General features: G+C 41.3%; 1 protein-coding gene across 3 annotated transcripts in view; it reads right to left on the minus strand.

Moving 5' to 3' along the window:
• The window catches only part of ubxn11 (UBX domain protein 11), a 63,740-nt gene that overhangs the window by 16,801 nt on the left and 28,780 nt on the right, over nucleotides 1–18,159 (minus strand). For all 3 annotated transcript variants that reach the window (XM_043717513.2, XM_043717511.2, XM_087976788.1), the window contains 3 exons: nucleotides 14,257–14,474; nucleotides 11,688–11,765; nucleotides 8,697–8,844 (listed from right to left, as the gene is read on the minus strand). In XM_043717513.2, the coding sequence (XP_043573448.2) occupies nucleotides 8,697–8,844; nucleotides 11,688–11,765; nucleotides 14,257–14,474 (444 nt within the window). The remainder of the gene's footprint in view (nucleotides 1–8,696; nucleotides 8,845–11,687; nucleotides 11,766–14,256; nucleotides 14,475–18,159) is intronic.

Below are 18,159 nucleotides of genomic sequence, written 5' to 3' on the forward strand. Positions count from 1 at the left end.
AACAAAGACCTGGCTCATCTATCAGTCACCACCTTCATTCCCCCCCCCACCTTTCACTTCCACTACTCTCTGTCACAAGCAACTGGGATGAGCAGGGACTGGATCAGCAAACGTCAGTGATATGGGGCGGTGTGGACCTGCTACGTGCTATGTTGGAACAAACACCTGTGCCCACATTAAACGTTGTCAAATTCTTGGAACGCCTCCAACAGATGTTTACATGCTTGATACGTCATGTTAAAAAGTGCCATTCATGTGGTCTCCCTTTCCTCTCAATGTCATTTTTTAAATACAGTTATCAGTCAGGGGAAAATCGCAGAGATGGAGTTTCTTCAGCCCTGAGGCTGCTCCTGTCCCCTCCCTCTCTCCTGAGCCACATGCTTTCCCCTGGGTCCTCTGCCCTTGAGACTGTGACATCCAGCTCCCTGCCAAGAGACTCACAATAACCTCATGCCACACTTGCCTCATGAGATGTTTGTGCACCCCACCCACCCACCCAACCCCCATCCTCCGCTCCGCTGTGGACTTTTTCAGTGCATCACTGCTGTTGATGGACCTGGGAGGCACGAGGACAGGCCCATTCGAGCTCAAACATCACTAACGATCTAAATGAGAGGAAAATATGCTGGTGATGCCAGATGAAGTGAAGGTATACATGCAAGCTGAGGATGGGGCTGTGTCTGTGCAAGCTGAGGATGTGAGTCATGATTGTGAGAGTGGGGGCTGTGTATACGCAGATTGAGGGTGGAAGGTGCAGTTTACTCACCGACTCCTCATGTGAAAATTGGGCTTTAATAAGGAGGAGGAGCCTTCACAACAATGATTTCTGATCATTGATTAGTGAAAATGGTGAACAAATGGACACTGAGCAGGCCCGAGGATGTAGAAATGTTAAGTTTGCAGTGAAAGAAAGAGAGAGGGAGAGAGAGATGACGGACAGGAACCACACTGACAGAATTAGAGGAATGGTAATGTGTAATGTTTATCACTGATTGTGCAGCTGTGGTGGAATTGGAGAGAGACCAATTCCTGAAACTAACACAAACAGACATTGCTGGAGAAACTCAGCAGGGCTGGCAACATCTGTGAAGAGAAAACAGAGTTAAAGTTCTGAGTCCAGTGACCTTTCTTCAGAACTGATTCCTGAAGCTAAATGAGGGCAGGGTGCGTAAATAACACTTTGATCAATTATTATACAACTCCACGTGCACAGGCAGTCACTCGATGTTAACATATCTAACAGTCAAACCAGAGAAGATTACCACCTGTTTTGGCTGCTATAAAATTATTGTTTGCATGCCCTGTTCACTCATCACTTTGTTCTCACTGAACTGCATTGGCTGCACAGTGATATCTCCATTTAAAACCTCTTATCCCCATATTCCAATCTTTCAAGCGTTTTACCCTATTTCTGTAACCCATTCCAACCTCAAGGTCTCTGCATTCCTGCTGTTCTGGCCTTGAACACATTCCTGTTGTTTATGCTCCATGAATGGCAGCTGTGACTTCAGTTGCCTGAGCCCCAAGCTCTGAAATTCTCTTCTGAAATCTCTCAGTCCATTTACTGCTGCCTCCTCTTTTAAGACACTCCTTAGAATCTACCATTTTGGCCAAACAACTGCCTCTCACACCTCCTTTAAACTTTACCCCATTTGACCTTAAACCTATGTTCCCTGCTAACTGATGTTTCTGTACTGGGAAAAGGACTCCGACCATCCATTCTATCCATGCCTCTCATAATTTTGTAAACCTCTACCAGTTCACCTCTCAGCCCCCTACGCTCAGGTGAAAACTAACCAAGTTGTCCAATCTCTCCTCATAGCTAATACCCTCCAAACCAGGCACCATTCTGGCAAATCTTTTTTTGTACCCTATCCAGAACCATCACATCCTTCTGGTAGTTGCTGTAGAGAAGTTGATGATGAACTGCCTTCTGGAACTGCTGCAGCTGATGTGCTGTACTTCGACCCCGAAAGCCATTAAGGAGAGGATTCCAGGACTTTGGCCCAGCAACACTGAAGGACATATATTTCCAAATCAGGAATGGTGACTGGCAGTACGTCAAAATCCTGGAACTCTGTCTCTAATAGCACAGTGAATGTACATCAAATGGACTGCAGCAATATTAAGGATGCAGCTCAAGTACATCAAGGAACATAGGAATGTGAGTAAGCCATTCAGTCCCTCAAACCTGTTATGCCATTTAATGAGACTTAATGGCTGATCTGTGATCTAACTCCACATACTTGCCTTTGGCCTGTATCCCTTAATATATTTGCTTAAAAAAAGATTTAAAACTACCAGCGTATTTAGCATCAACTGTTGTTTGTGGAAGAGAGTCTCTAACCTCCACCACCTTTTGTGTTTAGAAGTGCTTCCTAACCTCTCTCCTGATTGGTCTGGCAATAGATGCTGGCCCGGGCAGCAAAGCATACATCCCCTGAATTAATTTCAAAAATGGTTCTGTACAAAACAGTTAGTGGCAGCTGAAGATAATAGAAACTGGAGTTTCCAGGCAAGTGGAGAAGCCAGGATTATTTTGACTGTGAACAGCATCTTGCAAATGAACATAACAGGAATCGTAGATTTGAGAAAGGAATATCTGAACTGCAGCATCTGGATCTATCAGAATCCTAAGGCAATTTACTTCTCTGCTCTCCATCCTGCCTGCGACCTGGGAAGGGCATGGAAAGCTGACAAGTGCTGGATTTAGCTTGTCCAGTGGAGACTGAAACTGGTGAAGCCTGGTGCTGTTTGGAGGATCCACCAACTCCAAAAAGTTGTAAAGGGGAGTTTAGAACAGGGAGTGAAGCTGCCATTCCTTTCCACTACCCTTTCACTTCTCCAGCCTCAGAACTCCCAAAGGCACAGGGTTTCAGTCATAGGGAAATTCAGCACAGAAACCGACCCTTCAATCCACCCAATTCAACGCTGACCATGTTCCTAAACTAAACTAGTCCCACCTGCCTGCACTTTGCCAATATCCCTCCAAATCTTTCCTATTCATGAACTTATCCAAACATCTTTTAAATGTTATAAATGTACCTGCACCCACTTTCTTTTACGGTTCATTCCATACACGAACCATTCCGTGTAAAAACCTTGCCCTCATGTCCTTTTAAATCTTTCTCCTCTCACCTTAAAAGTATGCCCCGTGATTTGAACTCCTCCACACTTGGAAAAAGGTCCTTGCTATTTACCTTATCTGTGCCCTTTATGGTCTTATAACCCTCAATAAGGTCACCCCTCAACCATCTACGCTCCAGTGAAAAAGTCCCAGTTTTTCCAGTCTATTTTATGTGTCAAGCTCTCCATTCCCAGCAGCATCCAGGTAAATCTTTTCTGAACCCTCTCCAGGTTAGGAATAGGAATATTAGGAATATGATATTAGGAAGCTCAGCAACTCCTCAGATATTGTTACTTTTCAACAATATACTTGACATTCTTGTGCACAGACGTAGGACGAGTAAATTAGGGTAGACATTGGAGCAGCGTGACTATGCATCTTTCATTTGTTATGAAAGCTGTGTAGATAACTACCTTTGGTGGTTTTGTGGATTCCCCTGGTAAGAGTGAGAAGGTTGAATGTTACAGGACAGGAAAGGAAGAATAAATTGTGCAAGAGGATGTGGAATAACGGCATTCAATGTGTAAAAAGAATTGCATAAAAGAAAACCGTTTTCCATACCACAGCCTTAAGAGGAAACCAAGCATGTTAAAGAGGCCTACAGCAGAAAGACAGGGAATGTCAATTCAAGTCAATTTTACCAGGGATCACACTTCACTGGTAATTTTATTATAGGGTTTCAAAAAACAAAGGTACTGTGTAAACACCACGGCCCAGGTTTTAGCATTGAGAAGCTCACCCAAGACTAGGGGTAGGCCTTAGTATGTGCATACGGGGTCCTAGAGGAAGCTGACCCATTTAAATGACTGCCTGCCTCCAGTGAAATGGGAGCCCATGGTGTTTGGAAGTGGAGAATGTGGCAAATAGACCAGTTAAGAGCAGGACTGTTCTCAGTGCATTTGTTCTGAATAGCTTGGGTATCCCTTTGAAAAGCACAGCTTTGCAGTCCCAGGACAAGATGTCTGCCAGCCTAGAAACTAGCAGCCCCTTAGGTCTTTCTGGGTCATCTGGCCCAACTTCTAATTGAGTTCATAACCCCAGACCAAAATTCAGAAGTCCGGGCAGCCAATCTTGAAGGTTGAGTTTGTGGAGCCAGATTTCCCCACCTCTGAGTACTTAAACTGGGAACAAAAATTAGTTACTTCACCAACCACTGTCATCAGAAAGTAAATCTAGACAAGGACAGAGAACAACTGAAGGGAATTTTGATTTAAGAAAAAGAATGAGACATGTTCTAATCTGCAATTTCAGCAATTAATGATCGTCCTGCAGAAGTATAAGAAATGTTGATGCAATTGCTTCTGTTGGGGGGAGAGTTTTAGGAGAGGCAGGGTCTTCCAGGATGTTTACTAGCTGCTAAATAAGTTCAGCACTTAATTAAAAACATGTATCTTTACAATATTGTTAACTTGCGTAAACAAGTAGATCTTAGCTTAAGGGATGACCCAAAGGAGCTGTTCCACAAATACTTCATTGCATTTTAATCTGACATGTCACCTCTGCCAGTCCCTGTGGTTGGATGAATGAATAACATTAATCTGTCCCAAACATCATTATACTGAAAGCAAAAAATGCTGGAGATCACAGCGGGTCAGGCAGCATCCGTGGAGAGAGAGCAAACTAATGTTTCGAGTCTACTTGACTCTTCATCTGAGCTGAAGTGTAGAAAGGGTAGTATTAATGCAATAGTTAGGGGTGGGGTATGTAGGTGGAGTGCTAGTGGAGGAAGGATGTTGATAGTTTAGATGAAGTTAGCTTGTTTTCTCACCGTGGATGCTGCCTGATGTGCTGTGATCTCCAGCACTTTTTTGTTTTCAGTACAGATTCCAGCATCTGCAGTAATTTGCTCCAAACATAGAGTCATAGAGATATACAGCATAGAAACAGACCCTTCGTTCCAACTTCTCCATGCCGACTAGGTTCCTAATCTAATCTAGTCCCATTTGCAAGAACTTCGCCCATATCCCTCTGAACCCTTCCTATTCATATACCCATCCAAATGCCTTTTAAATGTTGCAATTCTACCAGCCTCCACCACTTCCTCTGGCAGCTCATTCCATACACGCACCACCTTCTGCGTGAAAAAGTTGCCCCTTAGGTCCCTTTTAAACTTTTCCCTCTCACTCTAAACCTACACCCTCTAGTTCCGGACTCCCCCACCCCAGGGAAAAGACCGTGTCAATTTTCCCTATCCTTGCTCTCATGATTTTTATAAACCTCTATAAGATCACCCCTCAGCCTCTGACGCTCCATGGAAAATAGCCTCTCCCTATAGCTCAAATCCTCCAACCCTGGCAACATCTTTGTAAATCTTTTCTGAACCCTTTCAAGTTTCACAACGTCTTCCGATAAACCAAGACCAGAATTGCACGTAATATTCCAACAGTGGCCTAACCAATGTCCTGTACAGCCACAACGTGACCTCCCAACTCCTATACTCAATACTCTGCCAATAAAGGAAAGCATACCAAACGCCTTCTTCACTATCCTATCTACTTGCGACTCCACTTTCAAGGAGCTATGAACCTGCACTCCAAGATCTCTTTGTTCAGCAACACTCCCCAGGATGTTCCCATTAAGTGTATAAGCCCTGCTATAATTTGCCTTTCCAAAATGCAGCACCTCACATTTATCTAAATTAAACTTCATTTGCCACTCCTCAGCACATTGGCCCATCTAATCAAGATCCTGTTGTACTCTAAGGCAACGTTCTTTGCAGTCCACTACACTTCCAATTTTGGTATCATCTGCAAACTTACTAACTACACCTCCTAAGTTCATATCCAAATCATTTGTATAAATAATGAAAAGCAGTGGATCCCCAGCACTGATCCTTGTGGCACACTACTGGTCACAGGCCTCAAGTCTGAAAGGCAAACCTCCATCACCACCCTCTGTCTTCTACTTTCAAGCCAGTTCTGTAGCCAAATGGCTAGTTCTCTCGGTATTCCATGAGATCTAATCTTGCTAACCAGTCTACCATGGGGAGCCTTGTCGAACACCTTACTAAGTCCATATAGATCACGCCTACCGCTCTGCCCTCATCAATCATCTTTGTTACTTCTTCAAAAAACTCAATCAAGTTTGTGAGACATGATTTCCCATGCACAAAGCCATGTTGACTATCTCTAATCAGTCCTTGACTTTCCAAATACATGTACATCCTGTCCCTCAGGATTCCCTCCAACAATGTGCCCACCACTGACATCAGGCTCACTGGTCTATAGTTCCCTGGCTTTTCCTTAGCACCTTTCTTAAAGAGTGGCACCATGTTAGCCAACCTCCAGTCTTCCAGCACCTCACCTATGACTATCGATAATACAAATATCTCAGCAAGAGGCCGAGCAATCACTTCTCTAACTTCCCACAGACTTCTCGGGTACACCTGATCAGGTCCTGGGGATTTATCCACTTTTACGTGTTTCTAGATATCCAGCACCTCCTCCTCCTCTGTAATATGGACGTTTTTCAAGATGTTACCATCCATTTCCCTACATTCTATCTCTTCCATGTCCTTCTCCACAATAAACACTGATGCAAAATACTCGTTTAGTATCTCCCCCATCTCCTGTGATTCCACACAAAAGCTGCCTTGCTGATCTTTGAGGGGCCCTATTCTCTCCCTGGTTACCATTTTGTCCTTAATGTATTTATAAAAACCCTTTAGATTCTCCTTAACCCTATTTGCCAAAACTATCTCATGTCTCCTTTTTTGCCCTCCTGATTTCCCTCTTAAGTGTACTCCTACTGCCTTTATACTCTTTTAAGGATTCACTCGATGTCTGCTGTCTATACTTGACCAATGCTTCCTTCTTTTTCTTAACCAAAACCTCAATTTCTCTTGTCATCCAGCATTCCCTACACCTACCAGCCTTTCCTTTCACCCTAACAGAAATATACTGTCTCTGGACTCTCATTATCTAATTTCTGAAGGCTTCCCAATTTCCAACCGTCCCTTTACCTGCAAACATTTGCCCCCATTCAGCTTTTGAAAGGTCTTGCCTCATACTGTCAAAATTGGCCTTCGTCCAATTTATAACTTCAACTTTTAGATCCGGTCTATCCTTTTTTCATTACTGTTTTAAAACTAATAGAATTATAGTCGCTGGCCCCAAAGTGCTCCCCCACTGACATTTCAGTCACCTGCCCTGCCTTATTTCCCAAGAGTAGGTCAAGTTTTGCACCTTCTCTAATAGGTACATCTACATACTGAATCAGAAAACTTTCTTGTACACACTTAACAAATTCCTCTCCAACTAAATCCTCAACACTATGGCAGTCCCAGTCTATGTTTGGAAAGCTAAACATGATTATACCCCACTCAGAAGAGGAAGAAGACAAAAAAATGGCTATTACTGATAACATGGATTTGGTGTAAAATGCCTGTGACCCAGAATTTTGTTGCATACATACTTTAGGGTACTTTCTGTTCAAAATGTCCCAACCAAAAGTACGATTTTGAAAGGCTAAAAGCAGCTGGACGGAAAAACCACTTGATTTCTGTTAAAAATTGCTGAACTGTAACATTCTGTAGTGATCTTGCTTTTTCAGACAGTGCTATCACTGTCTACTGGACAGTGTAACAACACCGAAATGTTTAGAGAGGTGGGGATACCGGGAGAAATTGCCATAATCATCCAAACTTCTCCAGACCTGGGTCAGGTGGATGTTAGAGAACTGGAGAGTGCCAAATGTATATTGTAACCTTATTAGTGTGCTGCTCACATAGTAGTGATTTTATACTAACATTAGATTGTCTGCAGTAGTGCTGTTTTATAGCAGTCTTAAAGACATGATGAAATCTTATCAATGGAATTTGTTCGTCCTGGATGCTTTGTCATATGTTTCAAACAAAAGAACCATAAATTTTTAGACTCCAGGAATGGGGATCTAATAGTTAAAGCTGCTATTAAATGCAAACTGCAATCATTGAGGACATCCTTGAGAGGTTCTGGGGCATAAGATGGGCATAAAACAGGTGGAGTCACAGCCAATGTCAGGGGTTCAGTATCAGGCAATTTGCTGAAGTTAGTGAGAGCTAGTTTTCATCAGCTGGGAGAAATTCAGAAGTTTCCATTTCATCAACTTCTATTTGGGAGGGCACATGGGTCAGGAATCCTGCATTCACAGTTTTAATTGCTCTGGACGTACATAATAATATTCCTGAACAGCTCAATTAGAAAATATCTTTGTCAACTTCAACAGATAAGAAAAAAATTGCTGGCTGTAAGATAGGTGCGTTGTTTATGAAGCAGGGTTTGTGACTAACAGATGTTTACTGGCCAGGTGTATAGCTGGCAGCTAATCCATTTTGCACCCCACCAAAAGTGAAGTTTCACCCCCCAGACATTTCTGCAGGATTTTGAGAGATATGGTGAATAAATAGGTGACTCAGGAAAATCTATAAAAAGGTTTAAGTTTGCTCACTATCTAACTAAAATTCTTCAGTGTTTATAATGGCAACAGACACAACAATTAAAACAGTTGACAGATACAGTGAGAAAGTTAGGCAACTCCTTGTCAACAGCCTGAGTGAGTAACCAACTTCAGTTCATCCACTCATACCCACCTGGAATTTCACTTGTCTCCTTTACAACCCCACAATTTTGCTGTTTGGAGACTCCAGGGGTATAGCACCCACCTATCGTTTGTCCCATGCCGGGGAATTCTGCATGTAACTGTCTGTCCCGGAAGATCAAATCTCTCCTGTCGGTCACCTATTCAGAGAGCAAACCACAAAGATCATTGTGGGTTAGATATGACTCTGCTCTATATAGAATGCCTCCAAGGGACTTTGAGGAACAAATGCATTTGTTAAAAAAATTAATCCCCACAGACAGACGACTGGCCCGATAACCACAATTCCCTAACCCACCTTTGACTTGTTGACTCATCCTAGACTCCTTGCAGTTGTAAAGTAGGTGACCATAAGACAAATAAATCTAGGCATTTTCAACTCATGTGACTAACTAACATAATCAATTTGATAATATGACTCTTGTCATTCAACAAAGTTTATTGCATCCTCACAGGAATGGATAAGGAACATTCTGATTCCGGGGTTGCGGTCAATGAGTTGTGTGAAGGATTAGTTCTGTGAGTACTGTTCCCCATCCCGGTAGCTCATAAACAATGGTCATTCTTCATGTGTGAGCCAAGGCAGTATACAGTGGTATATCATTCAGTACTGGAAGGCATCTTAGTTGATCCTGCTACTCATCTCTCATCCAGATATCTATACCAGGCAGGAGGAGTTGGGTGGGGGTCACTTAACAGTGAACAACACTGAGAATCCTGGCTGATGTTTTTCCTGTCTAGTCAGGGTGCTGAGAACAATGTTAGCTCCAAATGAAATCTCAATGAGATCATATTGTGGATCCAATCTAGGATCTTCTGATATAGCAAATACCCATTAAACATGGGACTCACAAGACACATCTTGCTGGAACAGAATATATCAACTAACAATGACCAGTTCATGGCAAAAGGACATCTTGCAACTTATTACAATACTTGCATCAATACTCATTTGCACAATTTAATGTATAATGGGAAATAGATTTTCTGCTTCATTTTAAAGGTGTCATTGATTTCCTCTGTGCCACATGAATTGTGAAAAGGTATATGTGATAATATAGCACATCCTGTACAGAACCACCTGAAACTATTAAAGAGTCAAATTTTTGCAAAGTTTCCACCCATTTCTGACAGCAATTCACTGAAAGCTCCATTCTACAGTCTAACACAGCAATCATTAATGTATACAACTTTGTTGGAAACTCATTCTGGGCTAGAGTTTTTGAATGACCAGAAGGTCCACATTAATTTTCTATTTGTCTCAGTAAGCAAACCCCACTTGACCAAGATCAGGTAATTGGCAAGCTTTATGTTGGTAAGGACATGGATGAAGTCTTTGGGGTTTAGTGTTATTTGGGGTTGTACTTCTGTATCAGAGTTTGTGGTTTTGAGTTTCACTCCAGAGAGACTTGAACTTAAATTTCAGGTTGCCACTTTGAATGCAGTCTTGAAGGGATACTGCAATGTGTGATGTCCTGTCTTTCTGACAAGATGTTAAACTAAGGGCTCATCTGTCCTTCAGCTGGACATAACATAGAACATAGAACATTACAGCGCAGTACAGGCCCTTCGGCCCTCGATGTTGCGCCGACCTGTCATACCAATCTGAAGCCCATCTAACCTACACTATTCCATGTACGTCCAGATCATAACAGATCCCATGGCCACTATTTTGAGGTAGAGAAGGAATGCTCTCCAGGGTGCTCTGACCAATATTTTCCCCTGACCCCTAGGTGTTCTGACCAATATTTTCCCCTGACCCCTGGGTGCTCTGATCAATATTTTCCCCCCTTCCCCTGACTAATGCTCTCCTGAGTGCTCTGACCAATATTTTCCTCTGAACCAATATTTGCCCCCCTTCCCCAGACCAATGCTCTCCTGGGTACTCTGACTAATATTTTCCCCTGACCCCTAGATGCTCTGACCAATATTTTCCCCGACCAATATTTTTCCCCCTTCCTGCATGAGCAAACCAGATCACCTGGTCATTTCTATTATTGTTTGAGAATATTGTTGGTTGAAATGGGTTTTTCAATATAACAGACAATTTTAACAAACATAATTACAGAACTATTATGAAGAGGAGGCCCTTTTGCCTGATAGGCCTGCACCGGCTCCATTAGCTAGCGCATACTCCTGCCTTTTCTCCATGTCCCTGCATTATTGTCCAAAAATCATGCAATGCTCTCTCGAATGCCTCAATTGAATCTGCCACCTCCATATTTCCAGGCAGTGCAATCTATATCCTAACAAAGTTTCTTTTCTGACATTACTTTAAATCTATTCTTGTTCTCTCTTGTTCTTGTTTCTTTCACAGATGGGAACAGCTTCACCCTATCCAATCTATCCAGCCTGCTTATGATTTTGAAAATGTCAATCAGATTTCTTCTCAGCCTTCTTCTCTCCAGGGAGAACAGTCCAAATTTCTTCAATCTATTTTCATAACCGGTACCATTCCAGTAAATTGCTTCTGCACTCGCTCCAATGCATTTACAGTTTACCTATAATGTGATCTCCACACTTGTACACAATACTCCATCTGAAGTCTAACAAGTTTCTTGTACAAGTTCAACACCACCTCCTTGCTCTTGTACCCTATGTTCCTATTAATAAAGTCAAAAACACTGCATGCTTTATTTACTGCTCTCTCCACCTCTCCTGCCATCTTTCAAAGTACTTCTGTAACTCTAAAGCAATCTGGGATGTCTGAGACACTGAAAGGCTCTCTCTATATATATATATATATATATATGCAAGTTCCAAATTCACAACATGACAATCTCACAGCCTTTCTTAAAGGAGTTAAATAAATCAACTGCATATTATACTCATGGCACTACTTGATCAAGACACTTGTCATCAAATAATGACTAGACGACTAGCCTGAGCAATTGAACTGCTAATCGAATTACATTGCCATTATGTCAATATCTCCCAGTAAATGTTTCATTACTAATACTTTGTTATTTATTCACTCACTCACCTTAATTGGAACTCCTTCTGGGTACCTGTTCTGCAGCTCTGATGGGAAATATCCATCCATGATATCTTGCATGCAATACTAAGATTAAAACATTGGAGAAGAAAAGCCTCACATTAAGTCACTATTTCTGATCACATTTCACAATAATATCTGACATAAAATTGGATAACACAGTCAACATAAACAAGAATCAATATAGCCATTGAGGTTCTTGCATAATAAAATTTTGTATAGGGCACAGAAAGAGGCCACTCACACGTGGTACCTCTGCTTCCACTTTGGAGGGACTATTCAATTAGTCTCACATCCTGACAACTTCCTCACATCCCTGCAAATGTTTGCTTTTCATGAAAAAGAAATACTTATCAATTCCCTTCAACAGTTACAATTGCATCTGCTTACGTCACCTTCCAGGTAGTGCTTTTCGGGTCGTAACAACACACAGAATATTCCTGTCAGTTCCATTTAAATATGAAAAAGACTCATATTTATATATAATCTTTCATAACCTGAATTTGAGCAGGTGCTGGTGAGTTGCCCTCATGAACCATTGCAATCTACTGGGTGTATATACACCAACAAAGCTCCTTGGAAGGATGTTCCAGGATTTTGTTCCACTGTGACTGAAGGCACAGTGACGATATGTTTCCAAGTCAGGATGGTGCGTGGGCTTGCAGGGGAACTTACAGGTGGGGGTGTTTTCCATGTATCTGCTGCTTTTGTCCTTCTAGATAGTAGTGGTCATGCATCTTGAAGGTGCTGTTTATGAAGCCTTGGTGAATTTCTGCAGTGCATGTTGTAAATGATACACACTGTTATAACTGCTCGGCGGTGAAGGGGCTGAATGTTTGAGGATATGAAGTAAATCCAGCAGGTTGCTTTGTCCTAAATAATGCTAAGTTTGTTGGAGTTGCTGTCTGTCAGGCAAGTTGGAGGTATTGCATCATACTTGTGCCTTGTAGATTGTGCACTAATTTGGAGAGCCATGATGTGAGTTACACCCTGCAAGATTTCTACCCTCTGACTCTTCTAGCCACAGTATTAATAGGGCACATCCAATATAGTTTCAAGTTAATGTTACTTGGTACTGGCCAGCCCACATCTGGATATTGTTCAGTTTTAGCTGCATTTTGCATAGACTGTTTCAGTATATGAGGAGTTGCAAATGTTGCTGAACATTATGTAATCACCAGAAAACATCCCTACATCTGACCTTATAATGGAGGGAGGGTCATTGAAGCAGTCAAAGATGGTTGGGCATAGGACAATACTCTGAGATGACTGACATCTGATTACCATAACCATTTTCCTTCCTTCCAGGTACAACTCCAATTAGCAGAGAATTTCCCCGTGAGTGCCATTGATTCTAGTTTTTCTCGGGCCTCTTGATTCCAAACTCAGTCAAAGACCTCGATGTCAAGGGCTGTCACTCTTGCCTCACCTCTGGAATTCAGCGATTTTGTTCAATCTTGAACTCAGGCTGTAATAAGGTCAGAAGCTGAGTGGCCCCAGCAGAACCCAAACTGGTTATTATTGAGCAGATGATTGACAGTTAGATTATCCACTCAGCACCTGTGAGTGAAGATAATGCCTCTTGACTGTTTACCAGTGTTCCACCATTTCTACTGCATCTTCCCTGCCAATGACACACAGCATACCCAAGGACTGAATGGTGTTGTCTGGGGAATTTTCTGTAAGGTATGATTCTGTGAGTCAAACTCTTACTTGGCTGGTCTGTGAGACAGCTCTCTCGATTTTGGCACTAGCCCTCAGATGTTAGTAAGGAGGACATTGAAGGGTCGACAGGATGTGTTTGGCATTGTCATTTCTGGGTGCTTTAGTCAATCCTAAGTGGTCTGTCAAGCTTCATTCCTTTTCTTTCTATTGATGATGCAACCAAGTGGCTTGCTAGACCAGTTCAGAGGGCATTTAACAGTCAATCTGACTAGACCTGGTAAGGACGGCAGTTTTCCTTTCCTAAAGGGCATTTGTGAGCAAGATTGTTGTTTAATGATCATTAACAATGGTCTTAAGGTCATCATTAGACCTTTAATTCCAGATTTTGTTGCATTTCATTTCCACCATCTGCATTGGTAGGATTCAAATCCAGGTTCTCAGAACATTCCCACTCTTGCAAAAACAACCCAGATTCTCCAGACTATTCATGTCACTGAAGTCCTTCATGCCTAGTAGCACTCTAGTAAATTTCTTTTGCACTCTGATTAAGGCCTTTACATCCTTTCTACAGTATGGTGAATAGAATTGGACTCATGCTTCTGATAAGGTCTAGCCATTGTTTTATAAAAGTTTAGCATAACTTCCTTTTGTATTTTATATCTCTATTTATAATGTCCAGATTTCCATGTGCATTTTTAAACAGCTGTTTCAACTTGTCGTACCATTTTCATACATAAACATTATGGACTGATTACATCATATACAGACTTTGTACACAGTATGTGTCATTGTTTATTTTCCCATAGCATAATGTCATGCAAGTTATGCTCTCTTGAACTTTAGGTTGTATAAGACTGTTTATAGTACACACTGTTTACAATACGTGCTTTACCTGAGTTGAAGGTTCATCGTATGACCTGAACGGACCATTAAACATCACAATTCCATTCTTGAAAAGTGTGAGTGGTACAGGGTCTGGTCTCTTTAGCCGAGCTCCGCCTGTGATGTGTTCCACCCTAGCTTCACCTTCACCAGCCAGAATATTCAAATCTTTTATATTTTCTACAACCAAATTAAAGTCCATTTGAAAAGATTTCAAAGCTGTATCACCTGTGAACATACAGAGAAGTAAGAAGCATGAGAGGGAAAGTGACCACCAGTGTCTTGTATGCGTGAGTTCCACATAGATAAATAAATGGTGCATTGCATTCCAGGGGAAGCTAGATATACATGTGAGAAAAGAGTAACATAATATGTTGACAAGGTTAGTTGCGGTAGGTAGAGATAGATCATGTGGAGTATAAGCTTGTACCATTTCAGCTCACTGGCCTATTTCTGTGCTGGGAAATTCTATATAATTCAATGGAATACCTCTCTATTTCTATTGTGATCCTCAAAAGACAGTGGTTGTAATACATTGCAGATTGTGAGTGGGAGGAGAAGTGAACAGAGAATTTTGAAAGACTAGTTCAAAGAGATGTGCTTTGAAACCAAAGGAGAGGATAATGATGAGGTCTGAAGTAAATTTCCTAAGGACAGAGGCTCGTTGCTGATGAAATGACTTCCTATGGAGGAATGGTGGAAATGAGCTGTAGCCCACAGTGAAGGCAGCAAAGAGGGACAGTAGGGTTGGGCGGTTGAAAAAGATCACTGAGGTGTAGTGTGCTGGAAGGATTTGAAGGTGAATTTGATGTACTGGTAAATTATCCACAAAACACTGAAGTCAGTGTGAAATACAAGTGTGAGGGTGTAGTCTGGGCAAGCTGAAGTTTGTGGACAGCAGAGGCCTAAAACTGGAAAAAAAAATTCTATATTAAGAGTATTTCCCTGTCAGGAGAACAAGGAAAAGAGAGATATGATGGTGAAACAATATCTTGCATTTAACCTGGTGCCTGTAATATAATATAAAGTGCCAAAGGATGCCACAGGAGCAAAACTTGACACTAAATTACATAAGGAGATTTTAGGGCAGATGACCAAAATTCTGAAACAAAATGTTGGATTTAAGTGTCATCTTAAAATTAGAAAATTAGAGAAATGGAGTAGTTTAGGAATAGTGTTCTAAACTTTAAGATCTAGATACCTCAAGTTGTCAATTATGGAACAATTAAGATCAGTCATGATAAAGAACCAGAATAAGTGAATATAGATATCTCAGAAAGTGGTGTGACCCGAGGAGATTCAAAACCAGAGAAAGGAAATTCTATGCAAGGGATTTGAGAATAAGAATGATAAATATAAGTTGTTGCTTAACCAGGAACTAAGAGTGGTGAGAACAAAGGCAATGTGCAAATGTGGCAAATATCAGAATAGATGGAGTCTTGGATGACCTCAAGTTGATGAAGTGTGAAACATTAGAGCTGACTGGCAATGTGTTGGAATAGTCAAGTCTAGAAAAAAAAGATATGGATGTGGGTTTTGTACAGATGCCTGCAAGAGGGATGGAGTCATTGGCTATAGAAAGGAGTTTGTAGCAGAGATTGAAGGTAAAGCATTAGTGGGGTTGGAGAAATGGAAGAAAACAAGAAAGTGGCAGAAAATAAGAAATGGAGATAAGGAAGGAAAGAGAGAATAAACAGAAGTGAAGAAGGAGAATGACAGTCCTGAGATCTTCTTCAATATGAAGTGTTCACCAACTCAGGAAAATACCTCAATACTAACTGCTTTCTGCTTAGACAACCTAAGATCAGATACAGTAAAGAGCTTGTGACCTATAGACATTGTCAGAAATGCTTCCTCCAAGACAAACTTCCGAGTGTAGCTGGTGAGAGACTGTACTTCTATTTACTCTAAACACTTAACCCAACATTTCCTGTCGTGCTGGAACAAGGCTCAAAATATAAGGTAGATTTCCTGCAGTTTAGATGCATGACAGTTTAGAACACCAAAGTTGTGAATAGCTGAAGATACAGGAAACTTGAGTAGAAAGGGAACTTAGAAACTGACTGAAGTTAGACGTTTCTAATTTCCTAAATTGTAACAAATACACAGCAGGGTGGAATTGGAGGAGATAAGGCCCAAGAAGGGGCCAAGCAGCTGGTGACATTGTAAGAGAACATGTTTTTTGATTTTAGCAGAAATACCAGAGAGTGAAAATCGACACCTAATTGATTATGTGGTTGCTGTCTTCACTCCATTTTCCAATTTAAGTACTCTCTTAAGAGACTAGATTCTGGGCAGGATGTTGTGAGGGTACGACACATACATTACACATACACTGTCACTAGCACCACCCCTCAACTAGTGCTGTCTTACCCCAACACAGAACAGATTTGTCGGCCTGGTCACTACAGGCACATAGCAACATTGCAGAAAACCTGCTTATAGTTCTGTTAGCAAACAAACGAGTATTACCTATCTTCTGGGAATGACTACCCAAAACTCATTTCATCATCATGTGATTTTTATGTTTATCTGAGAGTCCAAGCGGGAACTCACCTTAATATTTATCTGCAAGCCAACACCTTCAAAAGTACAGCATTCACTTTGGACTGCACTAAGAGTGTCAGACTAGACTAGATGTTCATGTTCTGGAATGGGGCATGAACCCATAAGGCCCTCTGATTTGAACAGTGTATTCAAGATGGCAACTACTTGCTGTGTGAAAAGAAAATATACTTTTCCCTTCTTCTTGATTCATTCTTTCACCACTTAGCTTAATGCAATCCTTGTTACCACAAAATTTACTTTTCTCTACAATATTGGTGGAAGAAAGACCAATTGGTTACTTCCCAGATATTTGAGAGAACATCCAAATATCAAAATATCAAAAAATGACAATGAGGAGAGTCCAGGAGGCAGGCAGTTGAAAGAAGACTCAATGCAAAACATGGGCTTGGACTGTTCACTGCAATATTAATTCCTAAACTCTCTGCACTGTTGACCCCTAGACTCCCTCATGGCTATCTCCTGGAGGAGTTAGAGATTCCAACTGATCAGAGTTTATTTTCTTTCTCCTTGGTACAGAGTTAATTAGTGGACTAAATAATTAGAAACAATTCGATCTGCCCAGCTGCAATCCCAAATGTCTGAGATCCAGATTCCACACCATTTCAAAGTTGAAAAGGATCACTGTGCCCTTGGACATTAGTTTGCAGTAAACAGGAGTCCTATCTGAAATATTAAATTGTTCTTCACCTCAATCCGTATCGGAACGTTGGTGCACTAAGTTACGGCACCAACATTTTACAACCACATTACCAAATAAAATGGAGCGGCTTTGTATTGAGGCAAGATCCACAAAGAGAGACTGGATCAGTTAGGACTATATTCACTGGAATTTAGAAGAATAAGGAGATATCTTATGGAAATCTAAAAAATGCTAACAGAACTAAACAAGGGAAACCCAGAAAGGATTTTGGTGATGACCAAAGAGTTCAGAACCAGGGGATCACAGTATAAAGAGGTAGGCTTTTAAGACTGAGATAAAGAGAAATTTCTTCATCCAGAGTGGCAAGCTTATGGAAATCTCTCCCACAGAAAGTAGGTGAGACCAAAACATTTAAATGTTTTCAAGAAGATTGGCCTGGACTGGTTGGAGCGAAGCATCTATATTGTATGATTTCAATGACTCTATAAGCTGATAGATATAGTTCTTAGGACTAAACGGATCAAAGGGATGGGGCAAAAGTGGGAAGAGCGTACTTTGTTGGATGATCAGCCATGATTAGATTAGATTGCAGAGCAGGCTTAAAGGCTGAATGGCATATCTTTGCTCTTGTTTTCTATGTTTCTATGCAATGTACACATTCCTTTGTGACTTAGGTAGTTACTAGTAGTTAGATGACGTTACTCT

This window comes from Chiloscyllium plagiosum, unplaced genomic scaffold (genome assembly GCF_037043375.1).
Source record: "Chiloscyllium plagiosum isolate Xiang-an unplaced genomic scaffold, Cpla_swu_hap1 HiC_scaffold_30, whole genome shotgun sequence".
Lineage (NCBI taxonomy): Eukaryota > Metazoa > Chordata > Chondrichthyes > Orectolobiformes > Hemiscylliidae > Chiloscyllium > Chiloscyllium plagiosum.